Below are 19,756 nucleotides of genomic sequence, written 5' to 3'. Positions count from 1 at the left end.
TGGGGAGAGAACCCAGGGATGGAAGACCTCTTCCCCCCACCGCAAGGATGGAAGACACCTCTCCCTCTCTCTCTCTCTCTCTCTCTCTCTCTCTCTCCCCCCCCTCTCCCCCCAAGGATGGAAGACCCCTCCCCCTCCCCAGGGATGGAAGACCTCTCTTTCTTTCTCTCTCTGTAACTCTGCCTTTCAAACAAAACAAATCTTTTTAAAAAAAAAGATTGGGTATCTGCTACAGGCTGAAATCGTCCCACCAAAATTCACACTGCGAAGTCCTAATCCCGGGACCTCAGAACATGACTGATAGTACATGAAGCCAGGGTCCCGAAAGGTTGCATTAAAATAAGATGAACGATTTATCATCAAGGTGGATCCTAATCCATCAGGAACGGTGTCCTCAGAGGAAGAAGGAATCGGGAGACGGATGCACAGGGAACCACATGAAGACCTGGAGAGAAGACAGCAGCCAACCGGGCAAGGAGAGGGGCCTCAGCAGGAACCAATCTCGCAGAGATTCTGACCTCAGATTTCCAGCCTCTGGAACTGTGAAAAAAATAAATGCCTGCTGTTTACGTGCCGGTCTGTGGTGCCTGACTAGGGCAGCCCCAGCCAACAATAACATCACGGAACACACAGGGCACATTCCAGTCGCTCCAGCTGGGCCCATCGCTCATTCATCTAAGGTCCAGGTTCAAGGGCTATGTTTGTCATGTGTCTCTCTGGGAGCCTCCTTCATCCAGCTTCTCCACGCGTGACACTGATATTCTCGGCCAGGCCGGGAGGTCTTAGGGAAAGTCCTGCTTTCTGCATTTCTCTGACTGCTTCCTGGGGGTTGGAACAGACTGGACAGGTTTTGGCCAGAAGTCTCCCCAGTCAGGTGGCATGCAGCCTCGCGTGGCATCACCAGCTACAGCCACCTGGTTTGTCCCCTGCACGGACGATCCCTGGGCTCTGCAGATCCCCTCAGGGTAAAGGTATCTTTTTTCCATTGTAGGAAATCATAATTTACAGGGAGAATCTTTGAGACAATGGGATCCCAAAAATATTTTACCAGAAGTGTTTTAGTAATTACAGATGATCTGTGCCTGAGTTGGTTATCACCTGCAGGTTGCAAAATGCTGTTTTCCCTTTTCTGTAATCCTGCCCCCCCTTCTACCTCACTCAGTGGGTATTCTTCTCTCAAGAAAACCTGTGTTCTTCTCTCCCCTTCACCTCACTTTGGCTCCACTCAAGGAGCAAGAAGCACTCAGTATACACTGATTTTTTTTTTTAATTTAATGTATTACAATCCATTTCCAATTAATTTGTCTTTATTTTGGTAAAATGCATACCATATCTTCTATGTATAAAGTTAATTGAAAATGATCTTAGTGGAGAATGGGACTGGAAATGGAAAAGAAGTTCAAATTTCAATTCTCATAGTAAAAATATATATATATATATATCATAAAGTTTACCACTTTAACCACCTTTAAACATGCAATTCAGTGGCTTGAGGTACAGATCTAATGCTGTATAATCCTCACCACTAATCATTTCATCATCCCAAACAAAACTCTGTACGCATCAATTAATAACCAACTGATTTGAAATACCCATTGTTTCTGAAGCAACTATGATCCAGGCCCACAATATATATGTATCCATACAAATATATATTATACTCAGATATGCAAACACGTAAATATGTGTATTTAAATAATGGAAATGGCTTCTAACTCAAGCGGCCACAAAGACCAATGGTTAGTATTCAAACTTAGCCAACTATAATAGAACATTATGCAAAAAGTTGGTAGACCCAAATGACAAGATTTGAACCCAAAAAGAACCTCACGAGGGAAAAAACAGAAATTAGGTGTCTCCTGTTGTAAGCACCCAGGACCAGGCACCCAGTAACCTGATGGGAGGCACCCAGCACCAGCCATGAAATACTCCAGCCAAGAACAACCACAACAACAAAGAGCCAGGCCTTGATTAGATCAAGCTTCTCCATCTACCGCTTAACAAGAAATCCTGAGGTCAGAGAATATGATAGGGATGCAATCAGCAAAGTCTAAATTGTGGAAACTACAGAAAAGATGACCCAATAACAAAGACACCCCCCCGCCCCGGCCCGGCGCTGTGGCATAGCGGGTAAAGCGGCTGCCTGCAGTGCCGCATCCCAGCTGCTCCACTTCCGATCCAGCTCTCTGCTGTGGCCTGGGAAAGCAGTAGAAGATGGCCCACGTCCTTGGGCCCCTGTACCCATGTGGGAGACGCAAAAGAAGCTCCTGGTTCCTGGCTTCGGTCTGGCCCAGCCCAGCCGTTGGAGGCATTTGGGGGGTGGATGGAAGATCGATCTCTCTTTCTCTTTCTCTCTCCTTTTCTCTGTGCTATCTATGTGTAACTCTGACTTTCAAATAAATAAATCAATCTTAAAAAAAAAAAAAAAAGATCCCTTCCAAAAACTGAACTCAGAGAAAAAAAAACTCTGCCCACCACCACAGAGAAATGACAAGAAACGATGCTATAGCTTCCTGAACTCTAAGTTAAGCACACAAACCTACAAGCCAATAAGCTCCCTTGCTTCCGGCTACATTGTTGCCACAGCTTCATGGCAAGGAATCTGAACCTGTTGGCTGTGACAGGTTCACAAACCACTGGAAGACTATGAGAAGGGAACCAGCAAGACACAACATTGAAATGACCAAATTTAAAGTATTAAAAATATAGCCAAGATGAAGGAGGCTAGAGCTGGCTAAAAAGTTTAAGTTTTATTCCATAGGCCATAGAAGCCACTCTCTATTGGAAGGTAAATTAAAGAGGTCAGTGTAGGGGCAGGGGTGTTGAGCCGCCACTTGGGACACTGGGATCCCATATGGGCGCCAGTTCAAGCCCCAGGTGCTCCAAATTCAATCCAGCTCAATGCTAATGTGCCTGGGAAAGCAGCAGAGCCGAGTCCAGGTGTTTGGGCCCCTGCACCCAGGTTGGACACCCCAGTGGAGTTCCTGGCTCCCAGCTTCAGCCTAGCCCAGGCCTGGCTATCGTCTGCCTCTCTCTCTCTCCCTCACTCTCCCTCTCCTTCCCTTGCTCTCTCCCTCCATCTCTGTTGTTCTGCCTTTCAAATAAATAAATAAGGGGCCAGCTTGTGGTGCAGCGGATTAAAGTGTTGGACGCAATGCAAGGACCCTATATCCAAGCACCAGTTCAAGTTTGATCCAGCTCTCTGCTAACGCACCTGGGAAGGCAACAGAGGATGGCCCAAGTGCTCAGGCCCCTGCCACCCACGTGGAAGATCAGGCTCCTGACTTCAGCCTGGTCCAGCTCTGGGCCATTGCAGCCATTTGAGGAGTGAACCTGAGGATGGAAACTCTCTGTCTGTCACTCTGCCCTTTAAATAAATAAACTTTTTAAACAGATAAATCTTAAAAAAATAAAAAGGAGGGCAATGTCACAGAGTGTTATTTTATGTGCATGGGTCCCAGAGCCAGGTTCTAATCAGAGCTCTGCGGTTTATAGGCTATGTGACCCTAGACAAGTTAATCCATCTCTCTGTGCCTCACTATCCCGTACAGGTAAGTCTCCCCAACTGTATGATGGAGATAATAACAGTGCTTAAACGTCACAGGGGTGCTGTGAAGATTAAACACTGGATATAAAGAGTGATTACAACAGCATCCGGCTTTTGCAAGTGTTGGATGAACATAAGCTAGTGTTGATATTATTATTTGCATAACTTTTCTGAGGCTTAAGCTTCTTATCTGACAAATCAGGCCATCAGTGGCTTCCCTGCTACACTGGGGTGACTGCAAGGGTGAAGTAACGGGGACCAGCTCCCCACGTGACCTGCTCGTCTAAACCACTGTTGGAAACGAGGCCCAGAACTCAGTATGGGGGCTGACAAACAGTTGGCGTCACTAACACACGGGAATGAAGTTAACATGCAACTTTTGGATTGCCGTCACCATGGCAACCACAGCCGATTTTAGAAGATTCCCTTGGCGGTTCCAGGGAGAATGGAAACAGCAGTGCAGGGACGAGCCCACGGCCCTGCGTGGGAGCTACGGCCAGGCAGCAGCCAGACGAGGACCCAAAGAGAAATGGAGAAGGCAGGACACGCCTGGTCCAGGGAGGCGGGGTGTTTCAGTGGCCTCGCTCTGTCCCTCTATCAGTTCCTGTTGCTGGTGTCTCTCCTCCATACCCATAAGTACAGAAACCTCAACTAGGAAGAAAGTTAAATTGCAGGCTCAAAGTAAGGAAGAATCAAGAAGATGGATTGAGTTCTAGACAAGCAAGGTCTAAAACAGCTTTGGGGCAAGCATCTGGCAAGGTAGATAAGACAGGGCTTGGGAAGCCCGCATCATCCTATATCAAGTGCCTGGGTATAACCTGGAGACATCAGGTGATGGCTCCAGCGGCTGGGCTCCTGCCATCCTCGTGGGAGATGTGGATTGAGCTCCAGGCACCTGGACTGAGGCTGGCCCAGCCTTGGCTGTTGCAGCCATCTGGGTACGAACCAACAAATAGGAGCACTCTCTCTCTCCTGCTCAAATAAAATAAAGAATAACAATCTTAAATATAAAATCTCTGTGACGGCCGAGTTGAGGTGATGTCCCAGAGATGATGGCCCAAGTACTTGGGTTCCTGTCACCCACGTGAGACCTGGATGGAGTTCCTGGCTCCTGGGTTTGGCCTGGTACAACCCCAGCTGTTGCATTGTAGCGAATCAATGGATAACACACACACTCTCTCTTTCTTTCCCCCACTTTATCACTCCACCTTTCAAATAAATAAATAAATCTTTGTAAAAAGAGACTTTATTTAGGGGCTAGTGTTGCAGCGTAGCGGGTAAAGCAGCCACCTGCGACACTGACATCCCAAATGGATGCCGGTTCAAGTCTTGGCTGCTCCACTTCTGCTCCAGCTCCCTGCTAATGTGCCTGGGAATGCAGCAGAGGATGGCCAAGTACCTAGGCCCCTGCACCCATGTGAGAGACACAGAAGCTCCTGGCTCCTGGCTTCAGCCTGACCCAGCCCTGGCCATTGTGGCCATCTGGGGAGGGAACCAGTGGATGGAGGATCTCTTTCTCTCCTTCTCTCTGTATGTAACTCTGTCTTTCAAATACAATAAAATAAATTAAAAAAAAAAAAAAGAAACAAAGAGAGACTATTTTAAAGATTACTCGAACTAACAACAGTCCAAAAGCTACTGCACTCTTGCCTTAGAAAGACAAGAAGATTTAATTGCCTGGTGAAGAATGTTCCAGACCAGTACGTCCCAAACTTTAATGTGCACACCACGTCCCAGGGGTCTACTTAAGACACAAATCCAGACCCACCTGGCCTGTAACAGGCTCCCAAAGACAACACTGCTGGTCCTTGGACCAGAAACTTCAATGGCAAGGCTCCAGGTGGACCACTCAGTGAACACGGCTCCTGCGGCCACAGTGGCTGGCCACGATGGTGACTACTGGTGGACCAGGAGCTCCAGGAAAGCCTGCCACGCTGTTCAACATCCCACAGACTCCAACGCACACCTCTTGCCATTCCCATAGCACTTGGTGATTCCCAAAATGTTCTCGAAGTTTGTACATCATCTGAGCATCACAGACAGTCCCCTGTTTTCCATGGGGTGATACTGAGTACCCAGAGAAGTTAACGACTGCCTCAAATTCTCAACACTCTCCGGTCTCTGCTGACTTATGGTCCAGGGCTCTTTCATTCCAACAGAACCAGGATCGAGGAGGGGAAGGCAAGCGCTGGTGTGTGGGAAAGTCCTGCAGAGCTCATAGCTGCAGTCTGGATGGAGAAGAGCGCAGGGGAGGTCAGCTGGCCTAACCCCGACAGAGAGCAGGGACAGGGAAGGGTCCCCATGAGCCTCATCAACTGCAGTGTTCTACCACCCACCGAGAGGTCCGAAAGGCAGGGGCACTGGGCAACAGACAGGGCTCCTCTGGTAGTCTGCTCAAACAGACCTGCACCCTGAGCTCCTGACACCACACACTGCCCGTCAGCCCTCCACCTGCAAAGCCGCGTGTCACCTAAGCGAGGGGACACTGGCGGCAGGGAACAAGGTTAGCCAGGGAAGGGGCTGGCAGACCGACAGCACAGTTTTGCTGTGTTTCCCCTTCCAGCACCTACTGCGACCACAGCAATCCTCTGGGACTTCTGGTGATGAGACCTGCGGTGTAGGACAATGACCCAGCTCCATCAGGCTGGGGCCCAAGCACCAAGGGACAGGCACAGGGCTGAAGACAGGGAGGACCTGCAGGGACCTCCACACACCCTTCCTCCGACAGATCTGCAGAGGGGCCCTGGAGGCACTGGGTTAAGAGGGCATCTGAAGCAGAGCTTGTTCAGGCTGCAGGATTCCAAGTCCAGCAGACTCCCTGGGGTGGGACCAGGCGTCAGCTGGCTGTGGCGGACATTTGGGGAGTGAACCTACCAATGGAAGATCTCTTTCTTTTTCTTTCTCCTCCACCCCTTCAAATTAAATAAAGTTTATACTTGTAAAAAATAATCCTTTCTAGACTTGTCCAGATGATTCCAGCAACAAACATCACTTGCCTCCAACAGTGTGAAGGCGAAGGGGTTCAGAGGAATGTGGGTCAATCACAGAGTTGTCTGGGATCCCCTTCCTCCCTCGGCAAAAGGGGTCCTGACGGCCTGAGCGCTACACAATTCAAAGGCCCCTCCTGCCCTGACGATCCCAGAAACCCTACAATGCAAACAGCAAGAAAGCCATGGAAATGAGCTGTTTTAATAATTCTCATCTAGCAGTATACAAACAACTCAAACTTTCACTCCCGGCATGAAAACTAGAGAACTTTATGACATCACCAAATATCCAGCAATTTTTACATAATGGAGTGAAAATCTGCCATTTGAAGAAAACCCTTAATAAGTGTAACCGCATTTTCTCCTCGATAACAAAAGCTGGAGGCCGGCGCCGTGGCTCACTAGGCTAATCCTCCGCCTGTGGCGCTGGCACCCTGGGTTCTAGTCCTGGTTGGGGCGCCGGATTCTGTCCCGGATGTCCCTCTTCCAGTTCAGCTCTCTGCTGTGGCCCGGGAAGGCAGTGGAGGATGGCCCAAGTCCTTGGGCCCTGCACCCCATGGGAGACCAGGAGAAGCACCTGGCTCCTGGCTTTGGATTGCTGCAGCAGGCTGGCCGTAGCAGCCACGGCAGCCATTTGGGGGTGAACCAAGGGAAAAGGAAGACCTTTCTCTCTGTCTCTCTCTCTCTCACTGTCTAACTCTGCCTGTCAAAAAAAAAAGCTGGAGAGAGGGTTTTACTACAGAGGAGAAACGTGGAAGGCAGGGAGATTGACCACACAGCCCAGGCTCTAACGGAGACTGGATTAAAATGCTTACAAAGGAACATGACAGTGCTGGGAGCTGCCCAGGTCTGTGAACACACTAAAAACCAGTGACATGTTCTCTCAAAGTGGATGAACTGTATAGTCTATGGATTACATATCAATAAAGCAGCTTTTAAAAAGGGTACAGGACAAGTCCTGTCACGAGGGGCTTTACCATCTGGCTGAAATCACATTTAACAATGAGGCCCACGAGTCAGGTCAGGGAAGACCCCTGTGTGACGGACGACATGTAAACTCTCACACGTGGACCTCTGCAAATGGCCTGAAGAGGATGGGAGGGCAGGGCAGGCGTGAGGAGGAGAAACTCTGGGGGCCAGAGTTGTGGTGCAGCAGCTTAGGCAGGCAGGTTAAGCTGCGGCATGCAATGCCAGGCTTCCCATAAGGGCACCAGTTCAAGTCCCACCTGCTCCACTTCAGATCCAGCTCCTGCTAATGCACTTGGGAAAGCAGCAGAGAATTAGAATTGTCCAGGTGCTTGGGCTCCTGCCACCCATGTGAGAGACCTGGATGGAGTCCAGCGTGCTGGCTTACACCTGGCCCAGGCTCCCCACTGTGGCCATCTGGGGAGTAAACCAGCGGATGGAAGGTCTCTCCCTATCTCTCTAAAGGAGGGAGATAAATAAATAAAGAAATCTTAAAATAAAAATACGGAACCCCTCTGAATGCAGACTGTGTAATAATTCGCCTGATGTACAACACTGAGATTACTTAATCCCCCTGGGTCTCAATTTCCCTACCTGGTCAAACGAGGACAAAACCAGAAAGCACCTACTTCTGGGTACAAGCGGGCTTCAAATTTGTGAAATTCATGTGTGTACGTACAAGCGGGCTTCAAATTTGTGAAATTCACGCGTGTACGTACAGTTTCCATGGCATTTTTGAAGACCTTTTGTTTTCATGGATTCAAACTCTTTTGAACCAAAAAAAAAAAAAAAGACAAGAAAAACATATGTTTTAATTCCATTCTTCACAAACCTTGTGGAGGACCCTAGCATTCTGAAAATGAAGTGATTATTTGTAGAGGCCCTGGGAATGTGTCTGACACACAGTGAGTACAATGGAAGTGCTTCTAAGACAGGAAGCGCCTCACTTGCCCTCCCCAGCCTTCCCCCACATCGTGGGTGGACAGGGTCACAGTGCCAAGGAGAGCCTGGTTATCAGCAAAGGCTGCTGGAGGCATTCAATGAATTAAGGAGGAAAAGCACTCAGAACAGAATAGGCATCTAGCAAGCACGCAGTAAGTGTTATCTGTTTTTGACTGGTTTTTTACTGCCTACTACTCTTTAAAAAAAAAAAAATCTTTATTTATTTGAAAGGCAGAGTTACAGAGGAGAGACAGAGAAATATTCCATCTGCTGGTTGATTCCCCAAATGGCCATAACAGCCAGGGCTATACCAGGCTGAAGCCAGGAGCCAGGAGTCTCCCATGTGGGTGCAGGGGCCCAAGCACTTGGGTCATCGTCCGCTGCTTTCCCATGCACATTAGCAGGGGGCTAGATTGGAGGTGGAGCAGCTGGGACATATGGCACCCATATGGAATGCCAGTGCTGCAGGCGGTAGCTTCACCAGCTAAGACACAGTGCCGGCCTCTGCCTGCTACTCCGTAAACACAGCACCTGCCATCACCTCCCTGCTTTCACCTACTTGTTGCCAATCACTGTTGGATCTTTGCTATTCCCCCATTCACTCGTGAAATTCCACCACCCAAGGCCTCCCTTGCACCCCCAGACACGCACCCTGAGCCCTTACAAGACAGCATTTCTTTTTTTATTTTTTTGACAGGCAGAGTGGACAGTGAGAGAGAGAGACAGAGAGAAAGGTCTTGAAAGGTCTTCCTTTACCGTTGGTTCATCCCCCAATGGCCACTGCAACCGGTGCACTGCACTGATCCAAAGCCAGGAGCCAGGTGCTTCTCCTGGTCTCCTATGCAGGTGCAGGGCCCAAGCACTTGGGCCATCCTCCACTGCACTCCTGGGCCACAGCAGAGAGCTGGACTGGAAGAGGGGCAACCGGGACAGAATCTGGCGCCCCAACCGGGACTAGAACCTGGTGTGCCGGTGCCGCAGGCAGAGGATTAGCCCATTGAGCCACGGTGCCGGCCAAGACAGCATTTCCACCAGAGAACTCAGCCCCTCAGGCGGCCTGGGTTTTCTTTAAGGCCCAAAGTCCAGTTCATTCCAGAGTGCTCAGTTTCTTCCCATGTGATGCGAGAAAGAACACAATGATCACAGCAACAACTCTTCCCAAAGTGCAAAAACACAAAACAAAACACAAAAGCTAAGCATACGAACCCTCCTGACCAAGTTTTCATTATTTTTAATGCTTTAATTTGTCCCCAATTTTATTTTAGTTATAAGCTAACTTCACCCAAATTACTGGTCCATGTCTATTTTGACACCTGAACATCTTTCACACCTCAAACTCAAGTGAGCTTTCCCTAACTTTTAAGTTATTTATAGGTTAATGTCTTTTTTTAATATTTATTTATTTATTTTAAAGAGTTACAGAGAGAGAGAGAGAAAGCACTTCCGAGATGGCTGAAAAGCCATGACTGAGACATATAGGAGCTTCTTCCCAGTCTCCCATGTGGGTGCAGGAGCCCAAGCACTTGGGACATCTTCTACTGCTTTTCCCAGGTGCATTAGCAGGGAGCTGGACAGGAAGTGGAGCAGCCAGGGCATGAACCGGCCCCCATAGCAGATGCTGGCGTAGCAGGCCCGCTATGCCACAACTCTGGCCCCTAATGCCTTCATTTTTAATGTGTAACCTTAACCAGTGACAAAGATGGAATGTCCATCACAACCAGAAAGGAGCAAAGAGGAAGTCAGTGCCTTTCCAAAATTCATCTGTTGTTAGCTACGTAAAATTTCATCCTTTTACAGCTCAATTTCATTGTAATCCTTGCACAGCAATTTGGGGAACTCAACACAAACAGGACAACCTATCTAACAAGGGAACAAGTAAGCATTGTTCCAAGACAAGAATGGAAGCTTTTTTGAGTGACTAAGAGTTTTGGGGCTGGTGCTGTGGCTTAGTAGGCTAAGCCACTGCTTGTAGCGCTAGCGTCCCACACAGGCTCCAGTTGGGGTCCCGGCTGATCCTCTTCCCATCCAGCTCTCTGCTGGTGGCCTGGGAAGGCAGTGGAGGATGGCCCAAGTGCTTGAGCCCCTGTACCCATGTGGGAGTCCAAGAAGAAGCTCCTGGATCCTGACTTCAGATCAGCCATTTTGGAAGTGAACCCACAGACGGAAGACCTTTCTGTCTGTCTCTCCCTCCATCTATAACTCTACCTTTCAAATAAGTAAATAAAAATCTTTGAGAAGCAATAATTAAAAATGAAAATATTAAGAGTTTTAGGTCAATGTTACTTCATGCACTAGGAAGCAGTAATCCTCACAGCAGAAATCAAAATAAAAAGCAGAGCCGCCTGGATTCCCAGGACTTCCATAAAGGGGAGACATGAATAGTCAGACCTGAATACGTATAGAAAGACCAAGAACAACTACACAAGATTAAGGAAATGACTAGTTCTGACTACATCCATCCAGAAAACATCAAGTGTGCATGAATGTTCAAACAAGTCATCAAGCTGATGACACCGCATGTTAGAAAATTCTGAGGCCAGCGTTGTGGCAGCCCAGGAGACGCCACTACCTGCAGCACCAGCATCCCCGATGAGTGCTGCTTCGTGTCCCAGCTGCCCCACTTCCGATCCAGCTCCTTGCTAATGGCCTGAGAAAAGCAGTCCAAATGTTTGGACCCTTGTCACCCACATGGGAGACCCAAGTGAAGCTCCTGGCTCCTGTCTTCAGCCTGGCCAAGGCCTGGCCATTGCGGCCTCTTAGGGAGTGAACCAGAGGATGGAAGAACTCTCACTCTGTCTCTCCTTCTCTATGGAACTCTTTCAAATAAATAAATATTAAGAAAAAAGAATATTCTCCTACAACTGAGACCCCAATTCTCAGTTCCATTCCTTTATATTTTTTGACACATAATTGTTCACACTGACAGGGTAGAGTATGACAACTCAATACATGCATACTATATAAGGATCAAATCAGAGAAATTAGCATTTCTATCTCTTTAACATCTATCAAGCATTTATTAGTGCTGGGAGCTTGCAAACTACTCTTCTAGTTCTCCTGCCCAATCTCTTATTATAGGAAAATTTCTCTCCTACAGGCTGCAGTGGGTGTCAGTCCTGTCCCAGATGAGATGTTTTTCATCTGTGGCTCCTGATGCATTTTCCAAGAAGTGTCTGCAGGTCCCTGCTGGGCCTCTGGCCCCCAGGTAGTTCAGAATGCAGCTCACTCACTGTGCAAAAGGCAGGCACAAGGAGAAAGTGCCTGGGACAGCTGCAGCCAGGAAGCTCTCTCCCCAGTAACTCAGCTCAGAGAAGCTTCCTCTCTGCTCTGGTGGCTACAGAACGCCGAATCCCACCAGCAAGCACATTCTGCAGCCCCACGAACGTTGGTCCAGGCTCCAGGTAACTCTATCCTGGTTTTCTCACCAACTCAGGCTTGATTCTGATTTGTCTGGTTGACTGTAAATACAAGTATACGTGACTACATATTAAAATTATATGAGCCCTCAGAAATCCTGGAGAGAGATGAGTTTACATGAATCCACAAAAACAGAAAGTTGTCAAGTAGTAAAAAGGAAATGAATGTGTCATTCTCCCTGTCACTATTTGGTTAAACATCAACTGCCCTTGAAGTGACATTGACAGTCTAATAAACACGCAACCAAAAAGCTGACCCTGCTTGCATGCCGCTCACTTCACTTCATATTGGTTAAGTCCTTCACTTCATGTCTACGCACACTGATCAATTTAGGTTACTCAGTGACTATCTCCAAATAAAGCAACATCAATTTACCCATTTGCGGATACCAAAAGGGAACTAAAGAACGTACCCCATCTAGGAAACGAATCCATACCAAGTCTTGCACTCCAATTCCATGCAAATTTAATACAAGGAAAAGATGAAGAGTTACCGGGTTTTTAAAGAGCTGATGTCACTTGCAAAAATGAATCGCAGGGACCTTCCCAGAATCTGCGGAAAGCAATTTTCTACACAAACATATATACCTAGATGTGCACATGAACAGGATTCTTCAAAAACACTGTGGCAAAGTGGAATTAAAAGTACGATTCCAACATGGTGCACAAGGTCCTTTCACAACACATGGAAACAGAAGCCGCCATTAAGGCGCAGCAGGTGAAGCCACAGCTCATGATGAGCATCCCATATGGATGTCAGTTTGAGTCCTGGCTGCTCCACTTCCAATCCAGCTCCCTGCAAACGCACCTGGGAAAGCAGCAGAAGATGCCCAAGTGCTCGGCCTCCTGCCACCCGCGCGGAGACTGGGATGGAGCTCCAGGCTCCCGGCTGAGGCCTTGCCCAGCCCTGGCCATTGAGGCCATCTGAGGCATGAATCAATGGATGGAAGCTATCTGTTTCTCTCTATGCGACTCTGCCTTACAGACAAATAAATCTTGTTTGAAAATATGTAAAAATGCACATTATGAAAAAGTTGCATGAATTTCAATTTTTTTGCACAAAACAGTCATACTTTTAATTCCACTTTCTCAGGAAGTTTCTGAAGTATACGTCAGTGTACGTACGTCCATACACAGATGTGTGTGCACGCGTCCCTACACACACATCCGTGTGCACACCCACGCAGGGCAGACTCCTGAGGACGGGGTTCAGAACAGTTAAGAAAGAGGGAAGCCACGTCCGTCCCATCACGTAGGCACATGAAGAGCCTGCAGTTTGGGCAGGAACATTTAAATATATTTGTCTGCTTACAATTTCCATTGCAAATGTGATTAGTTTGTCTGAATAAATAGGAATATGATGTGTTGGCCATGTTTTCCTCCTGAGGGTTATCACGGAGTTTTGATTAAGGACAAATGTTTGAAACGCTGCGTATATTTAAGTTCACTGCGCTTAAAATGAGCTAAGAAGTTGTATAGCCTTGATTAAAGGGCTGCCTTCGTGAACTTAAAATTAAAAACAATAAATCCCAATGATTCAAGTGATTGGGACTAAATACGGTCTTCTGCCAGGCAGGCGGAGACGCAGCCCAGAGCGGCTGACAGGGTGACAGGGGAAAGGTCAGCCGGAGCCGCCTGTCCGCGGGCTTAGGGAATGCTTCCCATTACACGGATGCCTTTTAAGTGGGCTTCACAGGAGTGACAGGCGCCCGGGACAATCTGTTCTGTCATTTCCAAAAAGATGCCTCTCAAAGGCTCCCGGCCGGTACCTAAGTGTTGTCAGATGGGGCCAGGGGAAGGAAGGGCAGGGGGAGGGGGAGGGGAGAGGGAGGGGAGAGGGAGGGGGGAGGAGGAGGAAGAGGGGGAGTAGGAGAAGGGGAGGGGAGGAGGGAGGGGAGGGGAGGGGAGGAGAGGAGAGGAGAGGAGAGGAGAGGAGAGGAGAGGAGAGGAGAGGAGAGGAGAGGAGAGGAGAGGAGAGGAGAGGAGAGGAGAGGAGAGGAGAGGAGGATGAAGAAGAGGGGAGGGAGGAGCAAGGAGGAGGAGTGGGAGAGGAGGAGGAGGAAGGGCAGGGGAGGGGGAGGGGGAAGAGAGGAGGGGGAGGAGGAGGATGAAGAGGAGGAGGAAGACGGGGAGGAGAGGAGAGGAGCATGAAAGAGGAGGAGGGAGGAAGGGGGGGCGGAGGAGGAGAGGAAGAAGAGGAGAAGGAGGAGGAGGAAGGGCAGGGGAGGGGGAGGGAGAAGGGGGGAGGAGGAGTGGGAGAGGAGGAGGAGGAGGAAGGGCAGGGGGAGGGGAGGAGGATGAAGAGGGGGGGAGGAGTGGGAGAGGAGGGGGAGGAGGAAGGGCAGGGGGAGGGTCCCGGGTCCTCCCCGCGCCCGGCGCCGGCCCGGTCTCCCACGCGGTTTCCCAAACGGAAGTCAAGGTGACTTCCCCACCCGCGGGAGGCGGAGCCCTGGAAACCTAATAGGATCAGGGCTTCTGCCCGGCGGTGGCCCCGGGAAGGAGAAGCCGGGGTCAGCTACAACCGGGGTCAAGTGCACGGCGCCCCGGCGGCCCGGCCCCTGCGGGCACCGGCTCCCTGCCCGCCAAGTGGGAGTGTCCGGCCGGCGGAGTTCCCGCGTCCCGGCCGGGCCTCGGCCGCAGGGCCGCGTGTGCCGCCCGCTGCAGCGGGCCCCGCCGTCCGGCCGCAGCCGCGAGGGGACGGAGCCGCCCGGCGCCCCGCCTGCAGCCGCCGGCCCGCGCTTACCTTGGCGGCCGCCATGCTTCGCCCCGGGGCAGCGGCTGCGGGCCGGCTCCCGGATCCTGGCGCTCGGGGCCGGCGGCTCACTTCCCGTCCGGGCGGCGGCGGGGGCGGCGACACAGCCCGGCGGCGTGCGCGCCCGGCCTGCCTCCCCACGCCCTCCCGCCGGCGCGGGTCAGCCCATTGGCTGGGCCGGGCCGGGGCCGCCGGGGAGCGCGTGACCCGCGGCCTCTGCCCTGCGGCCGGGGAGGGCCCGGGGCCGGGGGCTGCGGCGGGAGCCGGGCTGCTCTGCCTAGGGGGGCGGCTCGCAGGACCCTCACCTGGGAGCAGGTGGCCCTGGCAGGGCCGCGTATCCAGCCGGGTTCTCCTTGGCCCTGACCCTCCCGCTGTCACACAACAGGTCCAGAAAGCTTTGGAGCCAAAAGCAGTGGTCTCAGATGACATAGCCAGTGTTGCTGCCATGCCCACTTTGAGGTCAGATCTGGTCAGCTAAGTACCCAAAAGGTGCCTGTAGTGCACCTTATGTAGTTGTGGGACTTGCAGCATTTCTGTCCTACATAGGGGACTGGCTTAGTCAAAGGCTCAGGGTTGAGACTCCCCCAGTAGGCCCTGCTCAAAGACTGATTGCAACTCAAACAGTGGATGTGTGACCTCCAGGGTCTCCCCTGAAGCAGGATTTCGGTCGTCTGTCCCTGCTATCAAACTGTAAGGCAACAGTGGCATGGGAAGGGGGTTTTTGAATCTGCTGCCGATATCTGTCAGCAAAAGTATTTATTACTAAGAGACAGGAGGAATAGCATGTTCTCTCTCCAACAGCTCATGGCTCCTTCTGCCTGGAACCTGCCTCTGCCTCCCTGCTCTCAGCACAGGGCTACTGCATTTGGGGCCTGGGCAGAAGATCCAGGGTAATCTGTCTGCCTCTGAACACCTTATGACACCTGCAGAGTCTCTACCATGGAAGCTAAGTCGCAGACCCCAGGGATTAGGAGGGGGAAGTGGACAGCACTTGGGGGTGGGAGTGGGGGGGGGGGCTGTCATTCCACACGCCAACCCTACCGCACTGTGAATGTCCATTAGAAAAGTGTAGCTCAATTTACACTTGGAGGCTGACTCAGTTGACTAAGCTTTCCTCTTCATTCTTGAATTCCCCAAGATATCTGAAATTTCCAAAAAGTTGAACTGTCATGAGGCTCACAAGGAGCAGGTCAAAGCTCCTCCTTGGCCTCCATTTCACCTGTGAGTGATCAGAATGTGAAAGAGCATCAGGGCTGGCTGATCATCTGGGCCGGCTAGGCCTACTCCCCTCGTGATGGTACATGACGTGTCTCCTACTTGGCCCTCCTCTCTGAGCCCATACCACCTTTGTCCTTGCCATTTAAAAGTAGCTGAGGCCAGTGCCACGGCTCAATAGGCTAATCCTCTGCCTAGCGGCGCCTGCACACCAGGTTCTAGTCCCAGTTGGGGCGCCGGATTCTGTCCCGGTTGCCCCTCTTCCAGGCCAGCTCTCTGCTATGGCCCGGGAGTGCAGTGGAGGATGGCCCAAGTCCTTGGGCCCTGCACCCCATGGGAAACCAGGAGAAGCACCTGGCTCCCGGCTTCGGATCAGTGCAGTGTGCTGGTCGCAGCGCGCCGGCCGCAGCGGCCATTGGAGAGTGAACCATTGGTAAAGGAAGACCTTTCTCTCTGTCTCTCTCTCTCACTGTCCACTCTGCCTGTCAAAAAAAAAAAAAAAAGTAGCTGGCACCCAATTTTATCTGAAGAGGGCCCATTACCAGTTGAATTGTGTCCCCCCTGAAGTTTTAACTCCCCGTGCCCCAGGTTGTGACTTTCTTTGGATGTAAATAGTTATGATGAGGTCACATTGGAAGAGGGGTGAGCCCTTAATCCTGTGTGACTATGATGTTCTCATACGAAGACACAGAGACCCACAGGGAGAGCAGCACAGACAGCAGAGGCAGAGATAAGAGGGAGATGGCTACAAGCCACGGCCTGCCAAGGATCCACACCCCCATCGGAAGCCAACTAGAGGCAAGAAAGGCTTCCACGAAGTGTCACAGGGAGCTGGCACCTTGGGTTGGGACTTAGGTCCTCCAGACAGGGGAAAGAATAAATCTCTGTTGTTTGAAGCCACCCAGTTGGTAGCACTTTGTTTTGACAGACCCTGGAAATTAAATCGGGCCCCAAAGCCACCAGTGTTTTATAGCACCATATGCCAACCTGGATGGCTGGGAAAGCAGCCAAACCAAACCACGGGGAAGGTTCATGGGCTGACAGGGCACACAGCCTGAGCTTGAGGCCAAGCCCTTAGCGTTCAGAAGAGTGAGCGACGTGGCCTGCTCTGAGCTTTCACCGTTCCGGAGCACCCAAGCTTTGTCCACGCCCTTTGACCATGCTCTTATCCTATCTGACTTTCCTCAGCTCCATTAAAACCAAACAGAAGGCACCACTACACGGCCAGCAGGCTCCCTAGACTAGATCACTTCCCCAGATTAGACTGCCGGAAAGGGTATCCAGCTAAGAGAGCTTGGAAAGCACGTCATGTACAGAAAACGTGTGGCATGCAACTATGAATTACAGTGGTGACCCTTCCTGCGGACTGCGCTTTGCAAAGGTTGTGCCGGGGCTGATAAAGGACATGGTGTGACCGAGCAAAGGGCAAGTTTCCAAGTTCTGGCCTTGCAACAGAGGCTCGACCACTCCAGGACACAGCCCATCTCTTGCAGTTCTTTGTTTCTGGAAACCTACCAAGTGTCAGATCACCCACAACAAGCCTGCCCTATGAGAGGGCTAGAGGTGGACCAGAAATAGATAGGACCCAGCTTCTTAGTGGAGCCAAAGGAGAAAACTCTGTCAACATTTTTAGGGTTAGGAGGAAAGGGAAAAGAGGGAGGAAGTGAGTCAGGACAAGGAAACCCAAGACAGCTTGGGCAATTGGGGTTGAACAAACATCCCCAAGGGTTTGAGATCTGCTCTGAGGGCAAGGCCTTCCCTGGAGAGTTTTTGAGCACAGAGCAGGGCTGTGCTGCTGTCTGCAGGCTCTGGGAGAGAATCCACTTCCTTGCCCTGTTCAGCCTCTGGAAGTCACCCATGTTCCTTAGCTCATCTTTTCAGCCAGCATCAGAGGGTTCAGTTCTCTGGATCACATCACTGTCATCTCATCTTCTAGCTCCTTCTTCCATATTTTTTGAGAGACAGAAACAGAGAGAGATCCCCCCATCTGTTGGTTCACTCCCCCAATGCCTCCTAGGTGAGTGACAGGAACCCAATTGCTTGAACCATCAATCAACCAACCAACCCAACTGCTGGCACCTCCCAGGGTGCACATTAGCGGGAAGCTGGAGCCAGGAGTGGCGCCGGGCGTCAAACCCTTGTACTCTGCTGTGGGATGCAGGCATCCTAACCTGAGATCTTGACCATCAAGCTGAATGTCACCCTGTTTTAACAAATCAGTCGCTACTTAAAAGTAATCTTAGCAAAACTGGCTTAATAAGACCTGTTTTTCTAAAAATATGCTATTAAATATTATTATTCTTTGCAACTAATCATGATGTAGAAAAAAGAGTAGTTGGAACACAGAATTTACCACCAGCTCTTAAGAGTTCTCCATCAGTCCATCCCTGTCTGTCCTTCTAAATAACTTCAGGTAGCATGGTGAAGTAGAAATCAGATCTGTAGGAGCTGGCATCATGGTGCAGCACATTAAGCTACCTCCTGGAACACCAGCATCCCCTTTCAGAACACCGGTTCAAGTCCCTGCTGCTCCACTTTGGATCCAGCTCCTGCTAATAATGTGTCTGGGAAAGCAGCAAAAGATGGCCCAAGTACTTGGTCCCTGCCACCCAAGTGGAAGACCCAGATGAAGCTCCTGGCTTCAGCATGGCCCAGCCCTAGCCACTGTAGCCATGTGGGGAGTGATCCATAGGATGAAGGATCTCTCTCTCTCTCTTTCTCTCTCCCCCTTTCAAATAAATACAATAAATTATTTTTAAAAAATCAGACCTATATTTGAATTCCCATCTCTGCCACTTAAGGCTGTGCATGCTTGGGTCAGTTACTCCTGTCTCTGGGCCTCAATCTTCTCATTTTAAAAAAGAAAGATTAAAAATACCCATTGTGGCCTGCGCTGCGGCTCACTAGGCTAATCCTCTGCCTGCCCTGGGTTCTAGTCCCAGTTGGGGCGCCAGATTCTGTCCCTGTTGCTCCTCTTTCAGTCCAGCTCTCTGCTGTGGCCCGGGAAGGCAGTGGAGGATGGCCCAAGTGCTTGGGCCCTGAACCCACTGGGAGACCAGGAGGAAGCACCTGGCTCCTGGCTTCGGATTGTCGCGGCACGCCAGCCGCAGCGCACTGGCTGTAGTGGCCATTTGGGGGGTGAACCAACGGAAGGAAGACCTTTCTCTCTGTCTCTCTCTCTCACTGTCTAACTCTGCCTGTCAAAAAAAAAAAAAAAATATCCATTGTGCAGAACTGCCGCAGGTATTGAAATGAATATATATATATATATATATATATCACTGAATATATATTTATATCACTTGCCACCCAGGAACATAGTAGACTTCTAGAGTGACCTGTTTCTGAGAACCCTGCTAGCTGTACAGAGGCACAGACGCATCGCAATGCTATCTCAGGAGCTTCCAAAGGCAGCAAAATACAGGAGTCAGGGGAGGGTGGGAGAAGAAATGGAAAATCTACTTTTGAAGCCACAAATTTAAACTCAAGAAGAGAACATGAAAGCCTGGAGTATTTAAGAGCAGCCTATTAGTGCTGGCTCGAGCTTTTCAATTAAGAAGACACCGGACCAGACAGCTCATGTCTGAACCCGACCAGCCTCGGGGCCGCCAGCCTGCGCGGCAGCCGGCTGTAACTGACTTCCCACTGCCGCTGCCCAACTCCATTAACAAGCAATCAGCTGCTAGAAAGGGAGGCGGCACATCGCATGGCCGGGGACGCGTGTGTGAGGCTGCAGTGCAACAAACAAGACCTTGAAGAAGCAGAATGGAAGGTTAAAATGCAGCTCACTCTATGTGTGTATCAAGACAGCCTGGCAGAAGCAAATTCCAGCTCTCCTCTGTGAGACTCCAGCCAGAGTGACCCCGACACCTCCGGGGTCCTCCCCTGCCCTTCCTCCCTGACTGCCCTGGGCTCTACAGCCTTCCTGGGC

General features: G+C 50.6%; 1 protein-coding gene across 1 annotated transcript in view; it reads right to left on the bottom strand.

The window, feature by feature from the left end:
- The window catches only part of SLC25A13 (solute carrier family 25 member 13), a 186,952-nt gene extending 172,240 nt beyond the window's left edge, over window positions 1-14,712 (bottom strand). The window contains exon 1 of the mRNA XM_062179221.1: window positions 14,602-14,712. Coding sequence (XP_062035205.1) covers window positions 14,602-14,616 — 15 coding nt within the window. The 5' untranslated portion in view covers window positions 14,617-14,712. The remainder of the gene's footprint in view (window positions 1-14,601) is intronic.
- Between the last annotated feature and the right edge of the window lie 5,044 nt (window positions 14,713-19,756).

The sequence above is a fragment of the Lepus europaeus genome, chromosome 20 (genome assembly GCF_033115175.1).
Source record: "Lepus europaeus isolate LE1 chromosome 20, mLepTim1.pri, whole genome shotgun sequence".
NCBI classification, from domain to species: domain Eukaryota; kingdom Metazoa; phylum Chordata; class Mammalia; order Lagomorpha; family Leporidae; genus Lepus; species Lepus europaeus.
This window is presented reverse-complemented; position numbering and strand designations above follow the sequence as displayed.